Genomic DNA, 22,241 nt, shown 5'->3' with positions numbered 1-22,241 from the left:
TTTCAGTGAATTTGTACGTTTTTTTAAATGCTAACTTACTTTGCGCCATTCGTGGCGTGCGCGCCCACTTAACGCAGTTCGTTCCGTGAGCGCGCGGGGCGCTTCGCGCACCGTGCGCGCACAGTGAGCACGCGGTGCGCTTCGCGCACCGCGCGCCCACTTTACGCAGTTAGTGCCATGCACGTACGGTGGTCACGCGGTGCGCTGCGCGCACCGCGTGCCCACATTATGCGAGATGGGCCATGTACGCACGATGCGCTTCGCGCACCGTGCGCACATGGGGGACATATTATGCGCATCGTTGTGAAATGTTTTGTTTATTAATTTCAATTATTTCATAAGCCATGCACAAATGGTGCCCTTCGGGCACCATTTGCACATGGGGTGGGGAGAGTGTGGATACTTTTTATTTTTTTATTTTTTTACCGTACGCGTACGGTAAGCGTAATCGGCGATTTTTCGAAAAAAAAATAAAAAAATTTTTGGGCCTTGTGGGTTGTTTGGGGGCCCGTATATCATTGCTGGGTGATTATTATTTCAATATACTGCCCCTTTACCCATTTTTGGGCTTCATTTATGCTGCCCTACTCAGAGTGCGAGAGAGAAAATGGCGGCCGCCGCTTCCTGGTTTCGGCCGATTCGAATGTTTACTAAGATCTAAGAGCCAATCAGAATCGCGCTCGCGCACGTCACCGTACGCGTACGGTAAGCGCACCGTAAGCGCACCGTAAGCTGGCTCAGATATATATATTGATTTAAAGGCTATTTTCTCAGAATCTACTGAACAGATTTACACCAAACCTACAAAAGGCACTTCCTTGACATGAGGACTACCTCTCTGCCAAATTTCAAGTAATTCTGTTCAGCCGTTCGGCTGTAGCTGTGTCTAAAGGTCCTATGGAAAAATGCATGGGAAAAACGCGTTTTGGGACCCCCCCTTTTATCTCAGCCCCCGCTTGAAGAAACCCCCCGAGACTTTCAGTTATTCAAAATAGAATGTTGCGGATTTCCAATGGAAACAGGGTCCTAACTATAACTACCTACTGGCGACCGCCAGTAGGGGATATATATATATATATATATATATATATATATATATATATATATATATATATATATATATATATATATATATATATATATATATATATATATATATATATATATATATATATATATATATATATATATATATATATATATATATATATATATATCCATATGGATCTATGTATAATGATAACAGGGGCTGCAATAGCGCCAGTATAGCTATGGTTAGGACAGAGTTACATTGAAAAGGAATTGTATTGTTTTCTTAATAAATACACAAAACCTGGGATTCACAGTTCCCATGTGGGTTGAGAGGTCCTCACATCGGAGGATAGAAAGGACATGCCCTCCCTAGTTTATAATTAACAACACGAGAATGTCGATTCTTCAGTCGAATGGTTGATTTCTCTCTATGTAAATCAAACGACACAAGAGTAATCCCAATCGGGTGGGAGGTTCCAAAATGTGTGATGGTGATCCTCTTATGAACATGTTCACAAGAGAAACAGTAGAATAGTGTCCAACCCGTTGTTATGGGTGGGAAGGGAAAGAGACCCTTTTCTTTAAATAGACCTCACTCACTCTAATAGTAACATGCTTCATCATAGGACTCACCCAGACTGCTAAAAGTCGGGGTGGGCTAGACCGGTTTTCAGGGGGCACTTAAAGGTATTGTGTATGGGGGCATACTATTAAAGATAAAATTCCTCCCCTACTCCTAAAGAAATCTTTAACAATGGGGTGGGAGAGAAGGTTAAAATATATACACAAATAAGGTGACTAAGTATGTGATGGTCCTATGACCCTTATTCTAGGACCAACATGTTTCAGCCCTAACTATCTGGCCTAAATAGGTCCTGGGCTTTCGTCAGGGTGGGATGTAAATAAGTAACATTCCCCAAAGACGTGCGTGCGTGTCAACAATTTGTTTCAAGCACTCTTACGTGAGTAAAAAACATGGAACAAGCCTAATACTTGCACTGGTTTTGGTGAGGAATTACCTGTGTAAAGAAAGAAAAAAACATAATATATGCATATCACAAAACATGCAAGTTGGAATTTCCGTTTGACCACCATTATCACACTGATCCCGTTAGGTCCAATATTGTGGTAAAAGTGGGTATACTGCACCCTGTAAACCCAAGTTCTCAGCAACTTGCTTTAGTGATTGTATCCAAAGTACTTCCAGTATACTTTCACTCATGTGTCATTCACATGTGGTATGCATAAATGCAAGCATGCATTATTTCATTTACAATATACTCATAACTGATCATTCATCCAGACTTTCAACCTGTTTCTCTTCCACTGTCAAATTTTTGTGATATGGAAATTCCAAGGGCACTCACCCCTGTAACTCAGGGCAACGGCTTCCCAGGGGGGGGCGCAGGAGGGAGGTTGGATCTTTGCTCAGAGCTTACAAAATCTGAGCTGAGCCCAACCATTACACTTGCTATTTCAATGCTCCTCGAGTCCACAGACTCAATTCAAAGTATGCAAATTGTGGGCACATTTGATTGCGGTTTAGAATATTATGAATACAGGATTACTTCATTATATCATACTTTGAACTTAAATCTTTTCAACCGTTCTGAGTCTGATCCCTGCAAAGAGGGCAGGGCTTTCTTCAAGGTTTTTAAGGTTGTGAATGCCCCATGAAGTTTGTGGACTTTAAAAGTATTTGAGGTTTTCACTGGTTACAATTAGTATAGCCTTCCAACAAAAGAAAAAGTGTCTGTTTCAAAGGAACAAGGGCTACACATATTCTATGACAAGGAGGAGAATCACTTATCTAGTGTCAGTGATTTATTCCACAATTGAACCATGTAGATACAGCTGACAATATTCGTGGACCATCACCTGCATCTCAGGAAGAGGAATAAAGCATTTGCAATGGAGAGAGTATGTGTGAAAAACATCAAAAGAACACCTTAGGGCTGGAGTTTTTCACACATCCTGCAGGAGAGAAGAAATTAAATGCAAGAAGTGTTACCAGCAATATCAAGGAATCTGTAGTCAAAACATGAAGAGCAGCTTCTAAAATTCCAGAAAGAACAAACAAACCAAACACCAGAGAGGCCAGATGCTCAAACACACAGACTGGTTCTGAACAGAGGCTGCACAGGAGAACAATTCACACCCAAAAAAAATCTATGTATTGCATTGCATGTATTTCAAATTTCAGGAGTGGACAACATAAACCAAGCCCTATAACAAAAAGATGGAAGATTACTACAACAACAAAAATTGTGCAAAATATATGTGCAATGCAGCAAGCATTAAGGTCAAAATCAAGTGTGCGCTTTCATTGAAGTTGGATGAAGTGTACTACCAAAGCAAAAGAAATTGACGGAAAAAACTAAATTGATGTCAAGGTTATTTTTGTATATAAGACCTTGACATATGTTTAAAAATCTAAAATTTACTTACAAATATAGCTAAAGCACCGTTGTCGTTACGAATCAAAACCAAAATGCCACTGAAATTCACCGAAATGGGTAGCTCTGCAACCACATTTCACACACTAGCCATGCAAACCATGCAGTGCCCGCACAAAAGCCTTACAAGATGTATACAAATAAGCAAAAACACGTAAAAGCAGAACATTAATTTACAAAACATAGTAAAAACAACATCATATTAACAGTTGTCTAACTAGTATTAACGCTAATGTGATGCATATTTTAACCTGCAAGATAAATTATATTTGTAATTGCATCTGGCACATTAGGCAGAGGATATAAGCATTGAATTTGGGGTGCGAGTAATATTTTTGACAATACTATAGGACTCAAATCTGGATATCCAAGTACTCCCCTTTATCACTTGACCCTTAATGGTAATGAGATGTAGCAGTCCAAGGCTTACTCAAGGAGGTAATAAGGATTAGACAGTCCAAACAGAGTAAAAACAGCAAAATATCTCTTTACAAAATGAACGTCTGGTCTGTGCTTTTGTTTTTATCATCAGATTATTATACACAGACTAAAGATACAAAGGAAAAACAGAGGTCTCTAGCACTTCCTACCCAGGGATCCGACCCCAAATGTTATTACATTACTTAAGCGCTACAATTCCCTTCACATTTGAGCCCATTTCTAATGTTGTGTCTGGGGGAATGTTCGGGGTCACTGGCAGACTTTGCAAACAATGGAACCAATGCTGACAGACAATTGGTATCATTTCACAGTGTGGTTGAAAGCACCTGCTTCAACTTGAAAAAGCGCAATGCACACTCAATCTTTCACTCCATACAGTTGATGTGGGTATCAGCTCAAGCTCCGAATCTTCAAACAAGAAACATTTATCTATGCTTACACTTCGGATACTTTCAGTTAGTTTACTAGCACTGAAAGAGTTTATGAGGTTTCTGTGCAATTGCCACAAGACATCTCTCATACTCAAAGAATTAGCAGCAGGCCTCCTTTCCACATGTGGCAAGTTTCAATCCAAAGGTCACTTTAGGCTGGGTGGGGGCAAGAAATGCAAATGAGCATGCAGCCCAGTCAGAACAGGCCTAGGCAGCATCAGTAAAGTTCTCTACCATTTTATTATTTAAGGTTGCCACAAACACACACTTAAAATAAATTCCATCACATCAAATATGCACAGAGGCTACTCAATGAACCACAACATAAACAATATGTGTACACACCTTCCAGATATGCCCCAGAAGTATTAATGTAAAACAGAATCTGGATATTCTAGGACAGGTAGAGGAATCGGCGGAGTGCCACCATTTTAAGGAAAACAAACCTGACCTATTTCAAAACAAAGCTAGTTTAAAAAAAAAAAAAAACTTGCTTTTTTTTAAAACAAACAGAAAATATGATACAGCATTCTTCGTAACTAAACAATGAAATGTGCAAACTATAAAACAGAAAAAAAGAATGCATATAGCTTTCTACAAATCAACTCGACAGCACTGACTGAATGTCATGTGAACCACAAGGCATTTGTCAAAGGTCATGAAGAGGAAGAGGCACATTGTAAAAGGTTATGACATGGTCAAGAGGTGGCGCTGATAGCTAGTGAAGGAGCTGAATTTTGAGTAAATAAAACCTGGTCTGCTTAAACCCTCGGTAACATACATTAACAGAGTGCTGTGAAGAAATTTTGTTAAAATGCTAACATGGAGAAATGCTTTTGCGCATGTGAAAACTAACGTGTGTACTAATGCATGGAACTAGGCTGTAAGTGCCGTTTCTCCACATAATAAACTATACACTAGATCTGACTCAATTTTTAGGTTTTGTGGACTACACAAGGGGCACGCCTACCAAATATCTGATGCAATAGCGCTGCCTCTGGGTAAAGGGTGACTGGTAATGAGGTACTGAAAGGGTGTGAAACCAAATGCTACTTTCTGAATTGAGGACTGATATGCAGAATTGTGTGCTGGGCTGATGCTGCTGATGGCTTGATCTAGACACTCTGGAGAATCACCTTAGATCATACTTGTGACGAAGTGCATATGCGTTATCATTTTAAAAGTGCATTATTAATGGTGTACATAATAATCACATGAGAATTTACATTTGTGTCCTGACATGGAGCTAAAGCAGTTGAAAAGATTTTTCTAGGACTTTCTAATTGTGCGTTTCCTGGCTTATGGTAACACGGCCTCATTTAGGCATTGACGCCATATTGTTGAAAATATATGCTACATCATGTTCATTCTTTGTTTATATTTCTGCTACATGCAGTCAAGCAAAATACGGGTTTGTTTATTTCTGAAAGCCAATGTTCTCAAAGGAAGGGTTTCTAGTCAACTGAATCACTTTCTCAAGAACCTTCCGTTTGTATGCAGTATTGCATCCATTCACAATGATTTACTGTTTATGTAAGTAGTGTGTTCTGACACCTCCGGGTGATAATATTTCAGCCCCTCTCAATCCATTTATATATATAATATTCTGCATTCTTCTTATTACTGAGAACCTTCATGCCAATGATTTTATGCGAGCACTTTACTATTTCTATATTGTACTCCTTTTTAATTTTCTGCTCTATAACTCATTTTTTTGAGTCGGCCCTTTATTTATTTGACTGCACTTTGAAATTCTGTTTTTGGACCTTTTCTCTGGAACACATTGACTCACAACATTGAGATTAACACCGTCCCCAAGCCACCCAACTCCTGGGCTACCACCGAGAAGTAATATTAGGGGTACATCATGCCCACATTTGCTACAAAAGAATGACAAGGCACAGCAAAAACTGTAAACCGCTCACACTTGCTATGCAGTTACTGCTACGCTGATGGAACAGAGTGGATCTGTACCGAAGATACTATGTGAAGTGATATCAAAGGATGTAACTGATAGATGGTTTTTACACATACTGGTTTGATGGACTGAGGAACACTTCAACAGGTAGCTCGTTAATATGTAGTGAGAATTCCAAAATAAGCTGCTTTGCGTCTCCATATTTAATTGATTTAAGATCATACAAGACTACCTTTTTTGTTTTCAGATCAGAAAATTTAAATAAAGTTGTTTAAAAAACAGAAATCTGAGGAAGAGGAAAAATGTATGTAGTGTACGAATTCGAAGTAATCCTGTGCCAGAAAAGGCAATATCTTTATAAAAATTTTGCAACAAATGTATTCTAACCATCAGAATTCCAGTGACAAGGTACATTCCCACTGAAATTACAGCAACCAAATCAAAAAATCATTCACATTTATGTCAGGCTAAAGGCTCCTAAAGGGCATCATAGCACTGATCACATGTAAATAGCTTTTTAGCAGAGATAAAATCACCTGGCATCTGGAAAAAAACAGGAAATAACTAAATCAAAAATGTTTTGAATTATTTACTTAAAGCCTAATAGTCTGCAATTTTTACGGATATTTGGAGACTAGTTAATTCACAGTTTGCCACATTCGCATAGCCTAAGTCTACAACTCTAGTCCCCTTCTGCTTGTGTCTTAATTTGACATTTTCTAGCAGTGTCAGTGGAACAAACCTCATTAGCATTCGGAGTTCGTTCAGCGGTCCACTGTGGTGGTTTGGTTCTTATAGCTCTCCCAAACAACAAGGTGACAAGACTCTCACCGGTGGTGGAGTGAGGAGTTGAATGATACGCACGGAGGGCTTGACATAAGGCCTGACTTAGCTTGATTCCCTCTATTGATGCATGTTGGACCACTCTCTTTGGGGTGCCCATAAATTGTTCCACGACAACGTTAGTTTGGGGCCACAAGAGTGTACTTTTTTGATGCTGGACATTGAGTCCAGTTAGAACGCCTTTAACGCCTAACTATCGAACAGTGGACCATTGTCAGATTTAAGAAAGTCTGGGATGCCCCAGGCTGCAAATATGTCATCCAGCCACTCAATGACTTTGTCATGGATTGCTGATGATATTTCTCCACCAGAGGAAAACAGGAATACTCGTCAATGACTACCATGAGAGGATGAATTGCATACAAAACAAGGGCCCCCTGTAATTACTAGTGGTTCCTAGGACAGGGCAATAATACTAAAAAGAATAAAAACTCCTAGGCAACACAGAACCTGGCGAAGATCAGGTAATAAACATCAAAACAAAGACTCGGTGTACTGCCAAAATTCATTAAAACAATACATTTTATTCTTGATTATCCATTAATAAAAATAAAACACCATCAAAAAACAAATAGCAAGACAATATTATAATAATCAATAGAATCATACATATATGTTAATATTGCTAGACATACATAAAACATATTGTTGTGCAAAACATAAAAAATACAAGAACAAACAAAGGAGGTGGCTAGATCCAAGTAGATGGAGATGTAAATCTCTACGCGCGTTACTGCGTAACAAAAATGCCTTCTTCAGGAGTAGCCACTGGGATTTCTAAAAACAACAAAGTGTAAAAACCTTGACAAATGTTGTCCACAGCAATAGAAACGAAACAAGACATTGTCCTTATTATTGTATGGCCCAGACAAGGATATATGAAAGGGTCCTAGAAAAAGGGGTATAGAACGATATCTCTTATATTTCTCTGAATTGAGCCAGTTTTCAAAAGTGGAATAGTATATTCCAAACAGATCGACGCTTGAGCCCAAGACGTCTGCAACATGAAAATCCTAAGTGGAATACGGAAGCCAAGGTGGATCAAATCAGGTATAAGAGCAGACAACAATTTGATATAAAACTGATATTTTGGGGTGTATCAGGCTGCAGGTGGGGCATCTCTAACATAGCCCAGCAGACCCACCAATGAGTGCGCACCAAAACTGGCACAGTAACCTCGTGCAGGACGTTGTAGACCCAGAACTCTGCAATGGGGTAATGCCATGCTAGATGTAGGAACGTGGCCTGCGGTTGTCGGCATCTCCAGCAATTAGCATCTGACCTGAGACCCATCCGATATAACTGTAGTGGGGTGCAGGAGATACGATGGAGAAATTTAAAGTGGATGAATCTTAATTAATGGATAGTTTGGGGGAGAGGAGCTCTAATCGGTCTACAGCAGAAAAGCGACTGTTCGTCAGTGATTGGCGGGTCTAATTCTGAGTGCCAGCTGTCTTGTGCCATAGCCATAGTCACTGGGGAAGTTCGTTGTGTGATATTGTAAAGGTGTGCAATGAGTATGAGGAAAGAGGACATTAAGCATGTGCTTGAGTGCAGGAAGAACGGGTTCAGGGGAGTCGGAATGTGTTGTGCAACTGATGACTGGAGGCCCGGATTTGGTAGTATAAAACTAGATCTGTAATAGTAGAGAGTGACTCCTTGTTGCCTGCGGGGAGATCAGGATGTACATCAGCGAAAGTGGTTAGGCAGAGTCGGTGCGCCCGGCCTGTAGTCCACTGTCTTGTAATGGGGGAAGTAGTGGGTTATATGCCAATGGAATAGATGTAGCGTAAAGTGTCGAAAGATTAGCTCTTTTGCGCAATCCATTCCAGGCCCATCTTGGAATCACAAGTGTTTGTTTCTCTCCCCAGGTTCCTGTAAGCCTGATACACAGCAACTTGTAGAGGGGTGAGAGCCGCCCTGTCTTTTTCCACCACAACCTGGGGCTGGAAAGGGGTCGGGGTAGAGCCAGTGGAGTAATAACTGGGCTTGTGCGCAGCAAGCATATAAAGTGAGATCAGGTGCACCTAGACCTCCGTGCTTAAGCAGAAGGTCAGTAATTCAGAGGTTATTCAAGCCTGTTTGCCAGCCGAAACCAAAGTGACCATAAGGGAGCGAAGCTGCTTGAACAATGTGTGGTTGAGTGGCAAGGGTAGGTTGACGAATAAGTACAAAAATGTTGGCAACACTACCATTTCCGCTATGGTGATACTGCCAGCCAATGACATAGGGAATTTAGACCAAGCGGATATCCTCCCCTCCAACCAATCCACTGCATGACCGTAGTTCCTGTTCCAGAGTTCGTGTGTATGGCGGCTGAGGCAGATTCCCAAATATTTGACAGGGCTTCAGCCCAAGTTTAAGGATATTCCAGCGTGAAGGGAGCGTGTGGCGTCAGTTAGGGGAAACAGTATCAATGTGGACCAGTTGATATTTATTCCGGACAGTTCCCCGAACGGAGTAACTTCACGTATCACAGGGTTGAGGTTCTCCTTGGGATTCTGTGGACCTTGCAATGAAATCGATGTACTTTTAAGCTGTTTTCGATGCTCACCCATGCAGATGTAATGGTACTTGTGAGAAGTAATTTGCAGGGTTTTGGTTCTTGCCTGGCTTATGCACAATTGTATAGTCATACTCTTATAAACGCAACCCCCACCTCTGAATGAGAGGAGGCACCTTGGCTTTTTGGTTTCCGAATATGGTGAGCAGTGCTTGGTGGTATGTAACAATCGCGAAATGTTTTCTGTGAAGAAACACAAAGTTGCTCACAGCTCCACAGCTAGATTCTCTTTCTCTGGCTGAGAATAGGCATGTTCTGTGTCAGACAGACTTTCACAGACAATCACAAATGTACCTTGAACTGGCCATGCCCAAGAAGGATCGTAGCATGGTGACATCTTGTGGGGCTTTTGTGGCTGACAGTGCTTGCACTTTATCTGGGTCAGGAGTAATCCCCCCCATCAGAGAGTATGTGTCCAAAGAACCTGAATTTGGTTTTGGGAAATTAGCACTTTTCTGCATTTAGAGTGAGACCTGCATTTGTAAGTAAAAGACACACTTGTTTGAGAGTTTTATCATTTTCCTTCCATGTTGTACCAAACACCAGTATGTCATCACTGGAGTTGAAAGCATGCAAAACAGGTTGAATTCTATGTATAACATCTTGAAATATTTCTGCAGCAGATGACACTCTAAAACTCAACCTTTTGTATCTGAACAATCCAACATGAGTCAAAAAGAGGTAATGTACCAACAGTTTTCTTCCAATTGGAGTTGATGGTATCCCTTGTTTAGGTCAAGACGCGAGAAGACTTTGGCTCCGGTCAGCTGCAGGATCAGGTCTGCAATGTGTTGACCAGGATGTCTTTCTCTCTTGATTGCTATGTTGGCCTGACGCATAGACACACAAATGCGCACTGCACTTCCACTGTCCTTTTTTGGCACTACCACTATGGGCTACACCCATGATGTGGGACCAGTAGAGCACTCATGATGTCAAGCTTCAACAGCGATTCTAGTTCTTTTGAGACAGCGTCTTGCAGGTGAAATGCTATTCTGTGGTGCTGCTGTGCAACAGGCCGGATCTCTTCATTGATATGACGTTGTTACTTCATTGTCTTGAGCCTTCCTAGGCCATGAAATAACAATGGGAACTGACTCACAATTTTAAATTGCGCATGTAGGTTGTAATTGATAGATATTAGTCTCATGTCATGTGAAAAACTGAGTAGACATGCACTGGCCGAAGTACACTGAAGAACATGAATTGAGGCTTGCACAAACTACTTTTTTTGTCGTAAGGTCCCTGTGAATGATCCATGACTTTACAACAGTTTGGAATCAGCCCATGTGTACATCTTCGTATTTGACATGTTGAGTCGTGGTACGGGTGACAACCTGTTAAACTGTTTGACTGACATGATGTTGATCGACGCACCGCTGCCGATTATAAATGTTATGGGGCAAGCGTTGACCTTTAGTGTAATTTTGGGGCAGCGCTCATATGAATTCTTTTGTTTCATTGGCTCACTTGTTTATGTCAAGTCCCACGTGGGCATGTTACTTTCTGGCGAATATGATCATTGCACATTCACCCTCTTCACTGTCACTCGATTGTGACATAGAAGAACGTTTGTAGGATGAACTTGACATTGATCGACTTCGTTTAGTTTCCACCTGTCGCAATTGAGTTTGCTTTTTGTCACTGTAGGCGTGGCAAGACTGCTTCTGAAACTTTCTGGCTTCCATTTTCTCATTTCGCTGTAATGCAAATGGCTTCTCTTTTGCCTTGCAAACCATTATGAAGTGGTTTTCCTTTCGGCAAACTTTGCACGTCTGTCCGATGGCTGGTTATTTACTTTCATTTGGAATACATAGAAAACACACTTTTCCTTTCTTTGAGGATGTCGACTTATGTGCAACTATTTTGTGCTTGTGTTTGCTCTTCATGATTAGTGCTGGTTCACTGGCGCCAATATTCTGCTTCTTAGAAGTGTTGAATGGTGGTGGTGGCTTCAGAAATGCTGCTACGTCATACTTTGCGCTTTTTCAGCAGCCATTAAAAAATACCACAATTCCATAGGCCTTCACGGCATCGACAAGAAGTTGCATCTTCAGCAAGCACAACCTCTGTGATTGCACTTGGATTGTTTCGCCTGATCTTGAAGTGGTAATGCACTTTGATTTGAAGTGGATCTCTGTCTCTCATACCTGGTTATTACTGCCTTGAGCGATTTGCTTTGTTATCGATGATGGCTCGTTACAGCTGTGGAACAGTAATCCTTCCTTTGGCCTTACCAGAGGTTTTCTGTGTGCTTTTGAAAGTGCTCTGAAGGGCCTTCCACTTCTTTGAGAACTGTATGTAGACTCTAGCGGGGCTTCGATTACACACATGCCAACTTCAAACTACTCCTCATCGAAAAGGTGCACGAGGCACACACGAGGAGTTTGCTGTAGCTTTGCAAACTTCCAGGGAGACTGTTGTGTTTCTTCAGAGCACAGATCCCAAACTCCTCGCCAGTTGTAGCATCCTCCCCAGCCCAGGAGCATGCAAATAAAAACACTACATTTGGAGCGCGTAACAGACGTCCTTATTCATCAGAGTACAACATTCAACTATTCTTCTCATTATCGCATACCCGTTACAGTCACACCTTAGCAGCTCCCAAAAGGTTACGTAATTCTTTCATTGAGTTTGGCCAGCGCTCATAGTCTTAAGACACTACACTGACCAAATGTGGCAGGGTGTGTTTTAGCACTTTCAGCAGATGCTAGAGGACTATACATACAAGCAGCACAACTATTGAGCTTTTAAAGAAGCTGGCGCACTGCACTATAACCTACAGTACTGCAGTGTGCAAAACATCTGCTGGGTCCTTTATGGGGATGTTAACAGCTCAACTTTAGGCTAATACCATAAACCGTTAAAATACAATAAAAATCTGTTTTTATGGATCACTTCAGACCACACTTCAGTCACGTCTAAGAGATGTGTATAAAAGGTGTTCATTTTATCCAATTTAGAGGCACTCTCTGGCACCCAACTCAATAGGGTGGAAAGATGAGTTGGCCCTACAAGGATTCCAACTTGAGGTCATCAAATTAAAGCAGCTTTCAATGGTTAACGTTAATTACCTGGCAAATCAACATAAGTGCATATAGTTTTATTTTGGCTGCTTCTCACCATTCCATCCACTGCAGTCATGTATGTAGCAGGTTGTGACACAAACCTTTTGATGGCAGTATAAGAAACTAGAGGAAAGGGTTTGGTGGATTTACTGCAATTCTGATGGCCTTCTGCAGTGAGCATATATGACCTTATTGTGCCAATAAAGATTCCAGAAACAGCTGTTATGTCAGTAATTATATATCCAGCAGTATTTGTACCGGTAAATCACTCAAACAAACCCTGTGTTCGTTATCAAGCCCCAATAATGTGTGTGCTATTATTGGTTCCACTGGCATTTGTGGCAGGAACTATGGACCTAAATGGCCTCTTGCTATTGACAATGCTATCAGCACAGTTTTCTTCCTCTGAACATTCCCCCAGATACAGTCTGTGTAAGTGTAATCATGCCATTAACATTTTATTCACTAATCATGTCTGGCATTGTGCTACAAATTATGACTTCAGCAATTATTATGCCAAGTATCACATACAGGCAGAGGAATAATGGCAGTAATTATTGCCTTGGCAAATATTTAAGTTTATAATAACTACCTCTATCAAGACAGCAATATTTGGATTTGTGGCCTCCAAATAAATTATGCTTTCAATAGATACCATTATGGCCATCTACAGATGGCTGTCGACCTACTGTGTCTACCTGTCACTTCCGAAAACATTATAAATGTAATCACAACGATCAGAGTATCTACTGATAAAGAAAATGTCCCAAGTGTGCATGTCTGTATTCAGTTGCCTATCAGTGAATATGCCAGTTTTCAGTTGTTACATCCAAAATGGATTACTTTGCCCAAACTGAAATGATTATTCATTTGCTCTCATCTGAATTATGCTAGTACTCAAATGAACCCCTCAGGAAACATGCGAGCATTCAGTTCCCCCACTCGGATTTATGCCAGTACTTCACATTCAGTTATCATCCAAATTGACATCAAGATACATTTGTTCCCACTAGTATTATTAATCAGTTACCCCACATGGTCTTATGCCGGTCTAGTTACCTCATGCAACATTATGCCATAGCTCTGTTGCACCCATAAGCAAATATTCTACTATTTAGTTTTTTCCTTCCTAAAATATATCAATCACCATACATTTTATCCCATTAGAACCCAGTCATATTCAATGTAGACAGGACAACAAGAGGCAGAAACATGGAATCCTTCCGTACTCTCGACTTTTCTCAGGAGACATAGCGCTGAAGTAAGATATGCAGATGTGAAAAACTCTGCTCTCAGGCACTTTGCACTATTTATCTTCTTCTTTGTACAACAGCTGTGAAATAAGTCCATTTAATGCCATATTTCCAGTAACTCTTAACATGAACTTTGAAAGATAATACTGCAGTTGCATGGCAGAGTATTGCCTCATAATTTTCAAAATTTAGCACATGTGCACCAGGAGCCAGGAAGTGCTATTTCTAAATGACGATGTAGTAATTCACTCTAGAAGCAAATTTATTAGCGGAATGGCCTGAGTGGTTCTCTTTTGGATTTTGTCTCTATCGCTGACTGGGCTTCTTTCCTTGGACAGAAGCTGCAGTTGCAGCAACATCTGCCTTTATCTTTCTTAAATTGCATGAGGCGGGGAATAGGTTAGCCAGCACTTCAAGACCGAAACGAGGATGCAACTACATTTCTGAATGATTTGTGGGATATTCTCTTCGTGGAGTCAGGCAACATGAGTAGGTGTAGGTCTACTAATAGGGTCTGATTTCCCAATACTGCATTTAACGCATTTGTTCTGGTATCTCTAAAAGTTTACCATATAGTGAAGCACAGATTAACGTTCCAACGATGGACACTAAAAGATCCTATAAATGCATTCAAGTCTGAGAGGAGTTAGTACAGCAGACAAATACAGTGGTGGGCAGCGTCTTCTGCAGCGCTGTCCGATCATTACAGTATTCATGCATTCTGATGGCATGCTTACAGAACTGTACCATGTGACTCTTAGCCAAGCAAGTCAGGCGTTGTTTGTGCAATTGGAAGCAGACAATTGTCCAGAGATAATTCTACTGGTCAGGCCAGATAGATAGCCACCATTGGCTGCAGCAACTATTGAAGTGAAATAACCCCATTTAATGTCCTATTTCGTGTAACTCCTAACATGAACTTTGAAGATACTGAAAAAAACTCCTCAATGTTAACTGACCTAAAAAAGTTGACAGCGGAAAGACTGAACAAGCCTTTACTGGGGTGAAAAGTGCTTAAACACAAGTACAAGATAACGCTGCAAACGAAACATTTAAAAATTGCTATTTAAATGTGTTTTAATCTTGAAGAGGACTAGTATGAAGACCAGACAATTGGCAAGAAAAGGTCAAATGAAAGTGCTGGTTAAATAGTTGGAAAGGACTATGACAAGTATGACTGGAAAGCTTTGGCAATGAAAAGAAAGTATGTGTATCCATCACTGTAGAAGCATCTGCCACTGTAATTAATAAGTGATTCAAAATGTGCCTACTCAACATTTGCTGTGAAATCAAAGCTTTACAAATGGGAGATTTAATAAGTGGAAAGCTATATACCAAACATTAAAGGGGATGTCATTAACAAAACTTAACCACCTGTGCATCTTAAATGGAACCATTTATACAAAATAAATACATGGATGACAAATCTTAGAACTAAGACAAAACACTGGAAGCTTGGAAAAAATGCAATCAAAAGTGGAAAAAGAGATCAAAAAATGCTTTTAAGCCAAAGCTGTGCGAACTGTGATAAACAAACGAAGAGGTAGAAAAAGACATTTTTACATTAAGTTCCTACAGAGCAGTGTTTAGATACAGCGTTCAGAGCATTTCCCCCAAGGGTATTGAAATTCAGATATTTTGTTTCTTGACTAGCAAGTATTATATTTGAGATTCGATGGTTGAGACAATTACTCCATCAATTGGTGTGAAGAGAGTAGCTATTTATACTTTCCTAGCTTAGAATCACTCATTTGTCTGGAATTAAGGCTTTCAAACCAACTCTGCATGTCTCTTTGCAAATGATTCAGCTGAAGTAATTGTGGACTGTACTGTAGAGATCCGCAGTCATCAACCAATGGCAATGCTTAGACCTCCATAAGGTAAAGTACTCAACCTTGCTTGGTCTCTTCCAGCATGTTAAAGCAATATGTTACCATTGTGTTGTTTACATTTGGGCTAGGTGGACTGTTCACACTTCCAACAGATTCTCCGAGACCCAGTTTTTGAATCGGAAGGTGATCTATGTGAGCTCCTACAAATGCAGAGCTAACAGGAACTCTGTGAAAAACAATCTATTCCAACATGTTCTGGCCTGGGCCTACCATGGAGCAGACCAAATGGCCACCAGACCCAGCAAGTGTTACCAGTTTCTTGAGTGTTGGCTCTAACGGTCTACTGGACACTCAAGCACTGGCCTTATTTTCAGATGAGATTGGAACAGAAATATGCCCAAGAGAAAGTACATCTGAGGCACCTTTGAAAGGCATTTAACAATCTGAACTCCTTGTTCTGTTTTTTTTTTAAACAATCTTTATTAAGCACCAAAAGTGATTTCAAGTTGTCATAGCAAGTAAACCTACCATTTTCTTTTTTTTTGTTTTTTTTGTGTTTTTTTAAATCGTAATACAAATTTCCATTCATGGAAATGAAAGATCTTGCACATGTCAAAATAAATAGGATAACCTTGTGACTATATCGGAGACAAAAAAGGAAGATGAGTGCATACATAAGATGCAAGTACCCTACGGTACAATACATAATATATACCTAAACAAACCCGTTAACATACGACCCCCAACCCCACCCTCCCTCCTGGCCTGTCGGTTCCTACGTGCCATACGACCTAGTGTGTGTGTATTTAGTACGTGTTGCGAGTCACTCCTAATGAGCAGTTGAAAAGGGAATATGACCTACACCAACCCTTGGAATCGAGGACCGCATACAACTGGATACATTATGGGGTAGGGGTGATATGTGTGGGGTGAAGACCTAATGTTTTAAAACCTTCCAGCATAAGGTCCCACTCCATTGAGATGGGGTGTTTACGTAGTCAGTGAGCCTCTTCGCGTCTAAGTGCCGCACTTTCGGCACCGCACCACCATACCACCTCCTCCTGCTATACAAATAGAGTAGGGCATTTAGCGGATTTCCATCTCATGGTGATCGCTCATATGGCCAATATGAGGGCAAGGTTCAGGAAACGCAGTTGCACTTTCAAAGCTCTCGTGCGCCTGCGGAGACCCAGCAAACACTCCAGTATATTGTCCATGAGTGGTAGATGTGTGATCTACCCAAGTGTAGTTCGAACCCCCTCCCAGTAGTCACGCAGATGAGAGCAAGCCAATAGCATGTGGCTAAAGCCAACCTCTTCGGACCTGCAACGTGGGCAATGATGTTGTGTGTCGGGGAATATGCGATGAATTCTTTTTGGGGTTAAGTGGGGTCTGTGTAACATCATGCATTGTATGAATTTAAATTTGGCATTGCGGAAACACGCTTGGGATGTTCCAGAATACTCACCCATGCTTTATCAATCAGGGCAGCTTCAGTTGTCTCGGACCATTTTGCTCTAAGGTCAGTGAGCGGGATGGAAACTTGTGACCAAATACCAACGTATAACCATCTAATAAGATGGCTTCCCTCCCCATGAAATAGAGAGATAGTACCAGTTTGTGTTGCGGAGGTTCATTACGTTGAGGTGCCCATGTTTTCCTAACGTAGTGAGACACTGCTGCATGAGTTAAATAAAGACGATCCGGCACACCAGTGGCCTGTACAAAGGCATCATGGTCAAGGAGGGTTCCATCGCCAAACAGCAACCCCACCTCCTCTACGCCAGCGTCCGCCCAGATTCATAGCCGAGCCTTAGTAAGCTTGCCGCCAGTGGTTGGTATTCCCAATAGGGGAACATTACTGGCGTATGGGATCGCATCTGAGGTGTAAAATAGAGCCTTCCTCCAGCAGTGAAGTGCTGTTTTAAGTAGTGGAGGCACTGCAGGGGGAATTCTCACCTTCGGCAATAACAGGGTCTGTAAATTTCCTCTCTCTAAGTCTCGGGACTCATACCCTATTTCCTGCAGGTTCCTGCCTGCTGTCCAATACGATAGCCATTGAAGCTGACAAGCATAATAATAAGCTCTAAAGTCTGGAACCCCCAATCCGCCCTTGTGGGGTTCTAACTGCAATTTCTTGAGGCTCACCCTGCGTCGGCCCGTCCCCCAAATAAGCTCTAGGAGGATTGTGTCGAGTGTGCGAAAGGCGGAATGAGGAATCACTAGAGGTAAATTCACAAAAAAATATAAGTGTCGGGGAGCACCACCATCTTCGAGATGGCAACACGTCTCATCACCGACAGTGGCAGGGATGTCCAAAAGGATACACTGGAGCGTATTGCAGTAATTGCCTTGGACAGATTACCATCAAGTTAATCTGCCTGTGATCTGTATATCTGGATACCTAGGTACTTAAATGTGTGGTGGTTACTGGTAGGGTAGATGTGCCAAAGTGTAACATGTTTGGGTGAGGACCGTCACGGAGATAGAAAGCATTCAATTTCCCTTCGTTAATAGCAAGTCCTGAGATACGTTGAAAGGTAGAAAAATGGTGGGGAGGGGCTCCGCCCGGGCAGAGAGGTCCCGTAGGTAGAGGATCATCGGCGTAGATTGAGATTAAGTGTGTGGTGCCGTCTAATTGGTATCCCTCTGAACTCCTTGTTCTTAACCACTAAAATAGTTTGAGCAAAAAACAGAATGGGTAGTTCATTTACTGTGGCCTAAAGCAGTCTGTTAAGGTCCCTCTCAGAACCAGGTTTTAAGTAAGAAGTCAAGTTCAATGTAAAGCTCCATCAATTCCATATTACAAACATTCCTGGTATTTGGGAAGAACTGATCATCATAGTCATCTGTACTGGATATGGATCAAGGGGTAGAGTCCAGTAACTTGAATTATTCTGGTGAGAAAAAGGCTTTTCATTTTCACTCTGTTTGCCTTGGCAGAAAAGGGAGTTTGGAATCTTGGTTTTAAGCATTCAGCAGATGTTTCGATCCTGTATTTCTACATTATGATTTCACAAAGTAACAGAGAAACATTTTGGAGAGGTTATAAATGTACCAACATGGACACGGAATGTGAGAATGCAGGCTCAGCCATAAACAAAATCAAAATCTGAACAACCTATCAGAGAGAAAATGGTGCTATCTTCTTGTATTATTTTATATGAATTAGCAGTTTGTAGGTTTATCTTGAAAAATCATAAAAATGACAAACTAATTCTCTATTCGAAAAATGATCCAACAACCGGCTATATTTAAAAGCTTTGTAACATGAGCTTAATACAAATGTGACTGCTGTGACTTGCTGTGCATTCACAGAAAATGCTCGTCATCCTGAATATTTGAATTAAAGTCTCTGAATATTCAGAGGATGTTCTTGTTCAGCAGTGCTGTCATACAATGTGATGATGATTATCTTTACATAAATATCTATTCGACAGGTGTATGTAGTCGAGCCAACAAAAATGCTTCAGGAAACCTAGTCAAGTGGAGGCTTTGAATTTGAAAGCACTAAACGGACAACATTTTTACTTACAGAAGGAAGGCCCATTATTTTAGGAAATGTAAGCGAAGAACATCCATCAGGACTCTGCCCAAAAGTAGTGTATGGGGTTTGAAACCAAGCTTTTTCATTTGCCCACACCACATCACACAGAGGTAAGATGGAGACTCCTAGTCCAACGGCTGGTCCATTAACTGCTACAACGATGGGCTTCTTAAACTGAATGAAAGTGTTCACAAAAGTCCTAAAAGACAAATTCACATTAAAATTGTTAGATTTAATAGGTCTAATATCAGAAATGAATTTTCGTACTGTAAATACATTTGAATGAAAATGAATACTGTAAAAAGATACTTAATATATAATCATTTAATTGTTAATTTGAAGCGTTTATTAAAGACATTCACATCAATAACACTGGGAAGGTAAAATTAAGATTGTGGAATCATAGTGCTTTTTAAATTAACCACCACTTCCAACAAAACATGAACACAAATATGGATCAATTTAAATGCACGAAGACGTGTGCAACTGGAAATTTAAATTCGTTTTTCAAAGCTGTACCCAAAGGCACTCACTTATGGGAATAGAATGGTCCATGGCCTCAGTGACTGGAACGTGCCACTGTAGATTTATCTAACCTTTTGATAGGTTTCAGTATACTTCAACAACAGGCGAGGCAGGTGGGTATTTACTGAATTTATACTGAACGAACTCAAACTTAAACAAGAGACATGTAGATATAGCTAAACTGATTCTGAGCTCAGGTTTAAATATAATGTTAATTCTTGAATTAGACTGATCGTGGAGGAATATTAAAAGATAGGAAGCAATGACAGCAACCAAAAAATTACGTTTTCAACTGCACATACTGCTGATAGAACGTAGGAAGGAATGTACATTTGCAGGCACAACTCAGACTTGCCCTTAAATGGATTTGCATTGAAGAAAACTGTTTTCTCATGAACATAGAATAAGGATACACTGATTTTATTCTCCTGCAAGAAAGTTAGAGAGTTAAATCTGTTTAAAATACCTTTAAAGCCTTGTGCACATGGACTGGAACACACAAAGAGATTCAATGCCTCCTTATATCGACAAGGCATATGTGCGTCACACATTAAGAAGGGTGATAAGTAGGGGTGGGCGGAATTTGCGGAATTAACCTTCGCAAATTATCGCGAGAATGTTTAAAATTATCGCAAACAAGCAGAAATATCGCGAAGATGCGGAAGTTTTTTTCCGGCATGTTCGCGAGATTTTCTGCATGGTTGCGGGTCGCCAACTTACCCATGTGGTTGCTTGCGGGCGCGGCCATCTTGTTTTGAGTTGTTCTCGCGGTGCATGATCGCGAGAAGAAAGACGTGATCGCGCGACGCATGACGTCACTGCGGGCGCGAACTGTCGCGAGACAGCGCAAATGGCTAAAAACAATACAACATCTCATGGAGAACGCGACCGGATCAAGAAAACTTGTCGGCGAACGCAGGGATTCAGGTAAGGCGATCGCGCGCGCGCGAGAATGTATTATTTTACAGCGCGAGCAAGAAACAAATTATCGCCAAGCTGCGGAAACCGGAATTTTTGACATTTTCGCGCTCTCCGCGGAACGCAAAAATGTCAAATTATCGCAATTTCCGCAAACGGAACGAAATTTTTGCCCAGGCCTAGTGATAAGATGATGTACAGTGAACGGCCCAACAGTAGATAAATGTACCTGAGCCAGGGCATGCATTACAACCACCACTAGCTTGTGAAAACTCAAACTGTGCTTTGAAACAGCCTCAGAGCATTCTTAATCTACTTCACCACGATAAATGCTCCTTGTTCATGGCAATATCAAGGGGAAGGGGGGGGGGGGGGTTACTTTTTTGGGGAAAGATTGTTTTAATGTTTTCACAAGCGCGGACACCTCAACTAAATCCCACGACACACTATACTCTTCAAGCGTACATGGATCCCGATGGCTGCACAGGCTAGCACTCCCCCGCTCGGGGACCTTACAGTAGTATCATGGAACATCAGGAGGTTACTTAAAGTCAAACGGGGAGCCGTCCTTCGCCGGCCCAAACGATATGGGGCAGATATCCTGCTTCAACAGGAAACTCATCTGCTGGGTACCAAAGCTCCGTGCATGGCCCGCTTTGGATATCACCAAAAATATCATGCTGGATTTACTAAGGGATCTTGGGGGACGGCTATTCTTATTCATCACCAAGTCCCCTTCATCCATACGAAGCATTATGAGGACACAGGGGGGCCATACACCCTGGTATCGGGTACGTAATACGGCGAACACATCAACATCGGGAGCATCTATGCACCCCCTCCTTTAGGGAACACATTAATTGATAAACTCTCACGCCTCTGGGGCGAACTCCCACATGGAAAAACACTTAGGTGGAGACTGGAAAAACATAATGAAACCAATAGAAGACGTCGATCTGACATTGGCCCGGTGACCGACACATCCAAATTACACACCCTTGCTTCCATACTGGGATGGGCAGATATCTGGCGAGAATACCACCATCACACTGAAGTGGCCAATACATACATGTCCGCGGCCCATGGTTCCCTCTCTCGGCTGGATTACCTGTTCACACCACATATCTACATTTATAGGTTCTCGCAAGCCTCCCACCTCCCTTGCGGTTTGTCGAACCATTCCCTGATCTCTGTTAAACTGCACACTCTCTCCCAAAAAAAACCCTTTAGGTGGCGAACATCCCCATGGCACCTTTGTGATCCTGATTACCAAGAAACACTTACCGGAGCGAGCCAGGAATATATAGGCATAAATGTTGATACCGCCTCATCCAAGGTAACCTTCTGGGAGGCCCTATTGCCCACAATTCGAGCTGTAGACATTAGCTACAGTGCACAAGAGAAGCGCTAATGC

The 22,241-nt window shown here is 41.4% G+C and overlaps 1 protein-coding gene across 2 annotated transcripts in view; it reads right to left on the bottom strand.

Annotated features, from left to right (window-relative positions):
• CDYL (chromodomain Y like) overlaps positions 1 to 22,241 on the bottom strand; it is a 286,386-nt gene that overhangs the window by 42,435 nt on the left and 221,710 nt on the right. For both annotated transcript variants that reach the window (XM_085607193.1, XM_085607192.1), the window contains one exon: positions 19,373 to 19,583. In XM_085607193.1, the coding sequence (XP_085463319.1) occupies positions 19,373 to 19,583 (211 nt within the window). The remainder of the gene's footprint in view (positions 1 to 19,372; positions 19,584 to 22,241) is intronic.

The sequence above is a fragment of the Triturus cristatus genome, chromosome 5_2, assembly GCF_964204655.1.
Source record: "Triturus cristatus chromosome 5_2, aTriCri1.1, whole genome shotgun sequence".
In the NCBI taxonomy this organism is placed as follows: Eukaryota; Metazoa; Chordata; class Amphibia; order Caudata; family Salamandridae; genus Triturus; species Triturus cristatus.
This window is presented reverse-complemented; position numbering and strand designations above follow the sequence as displayed.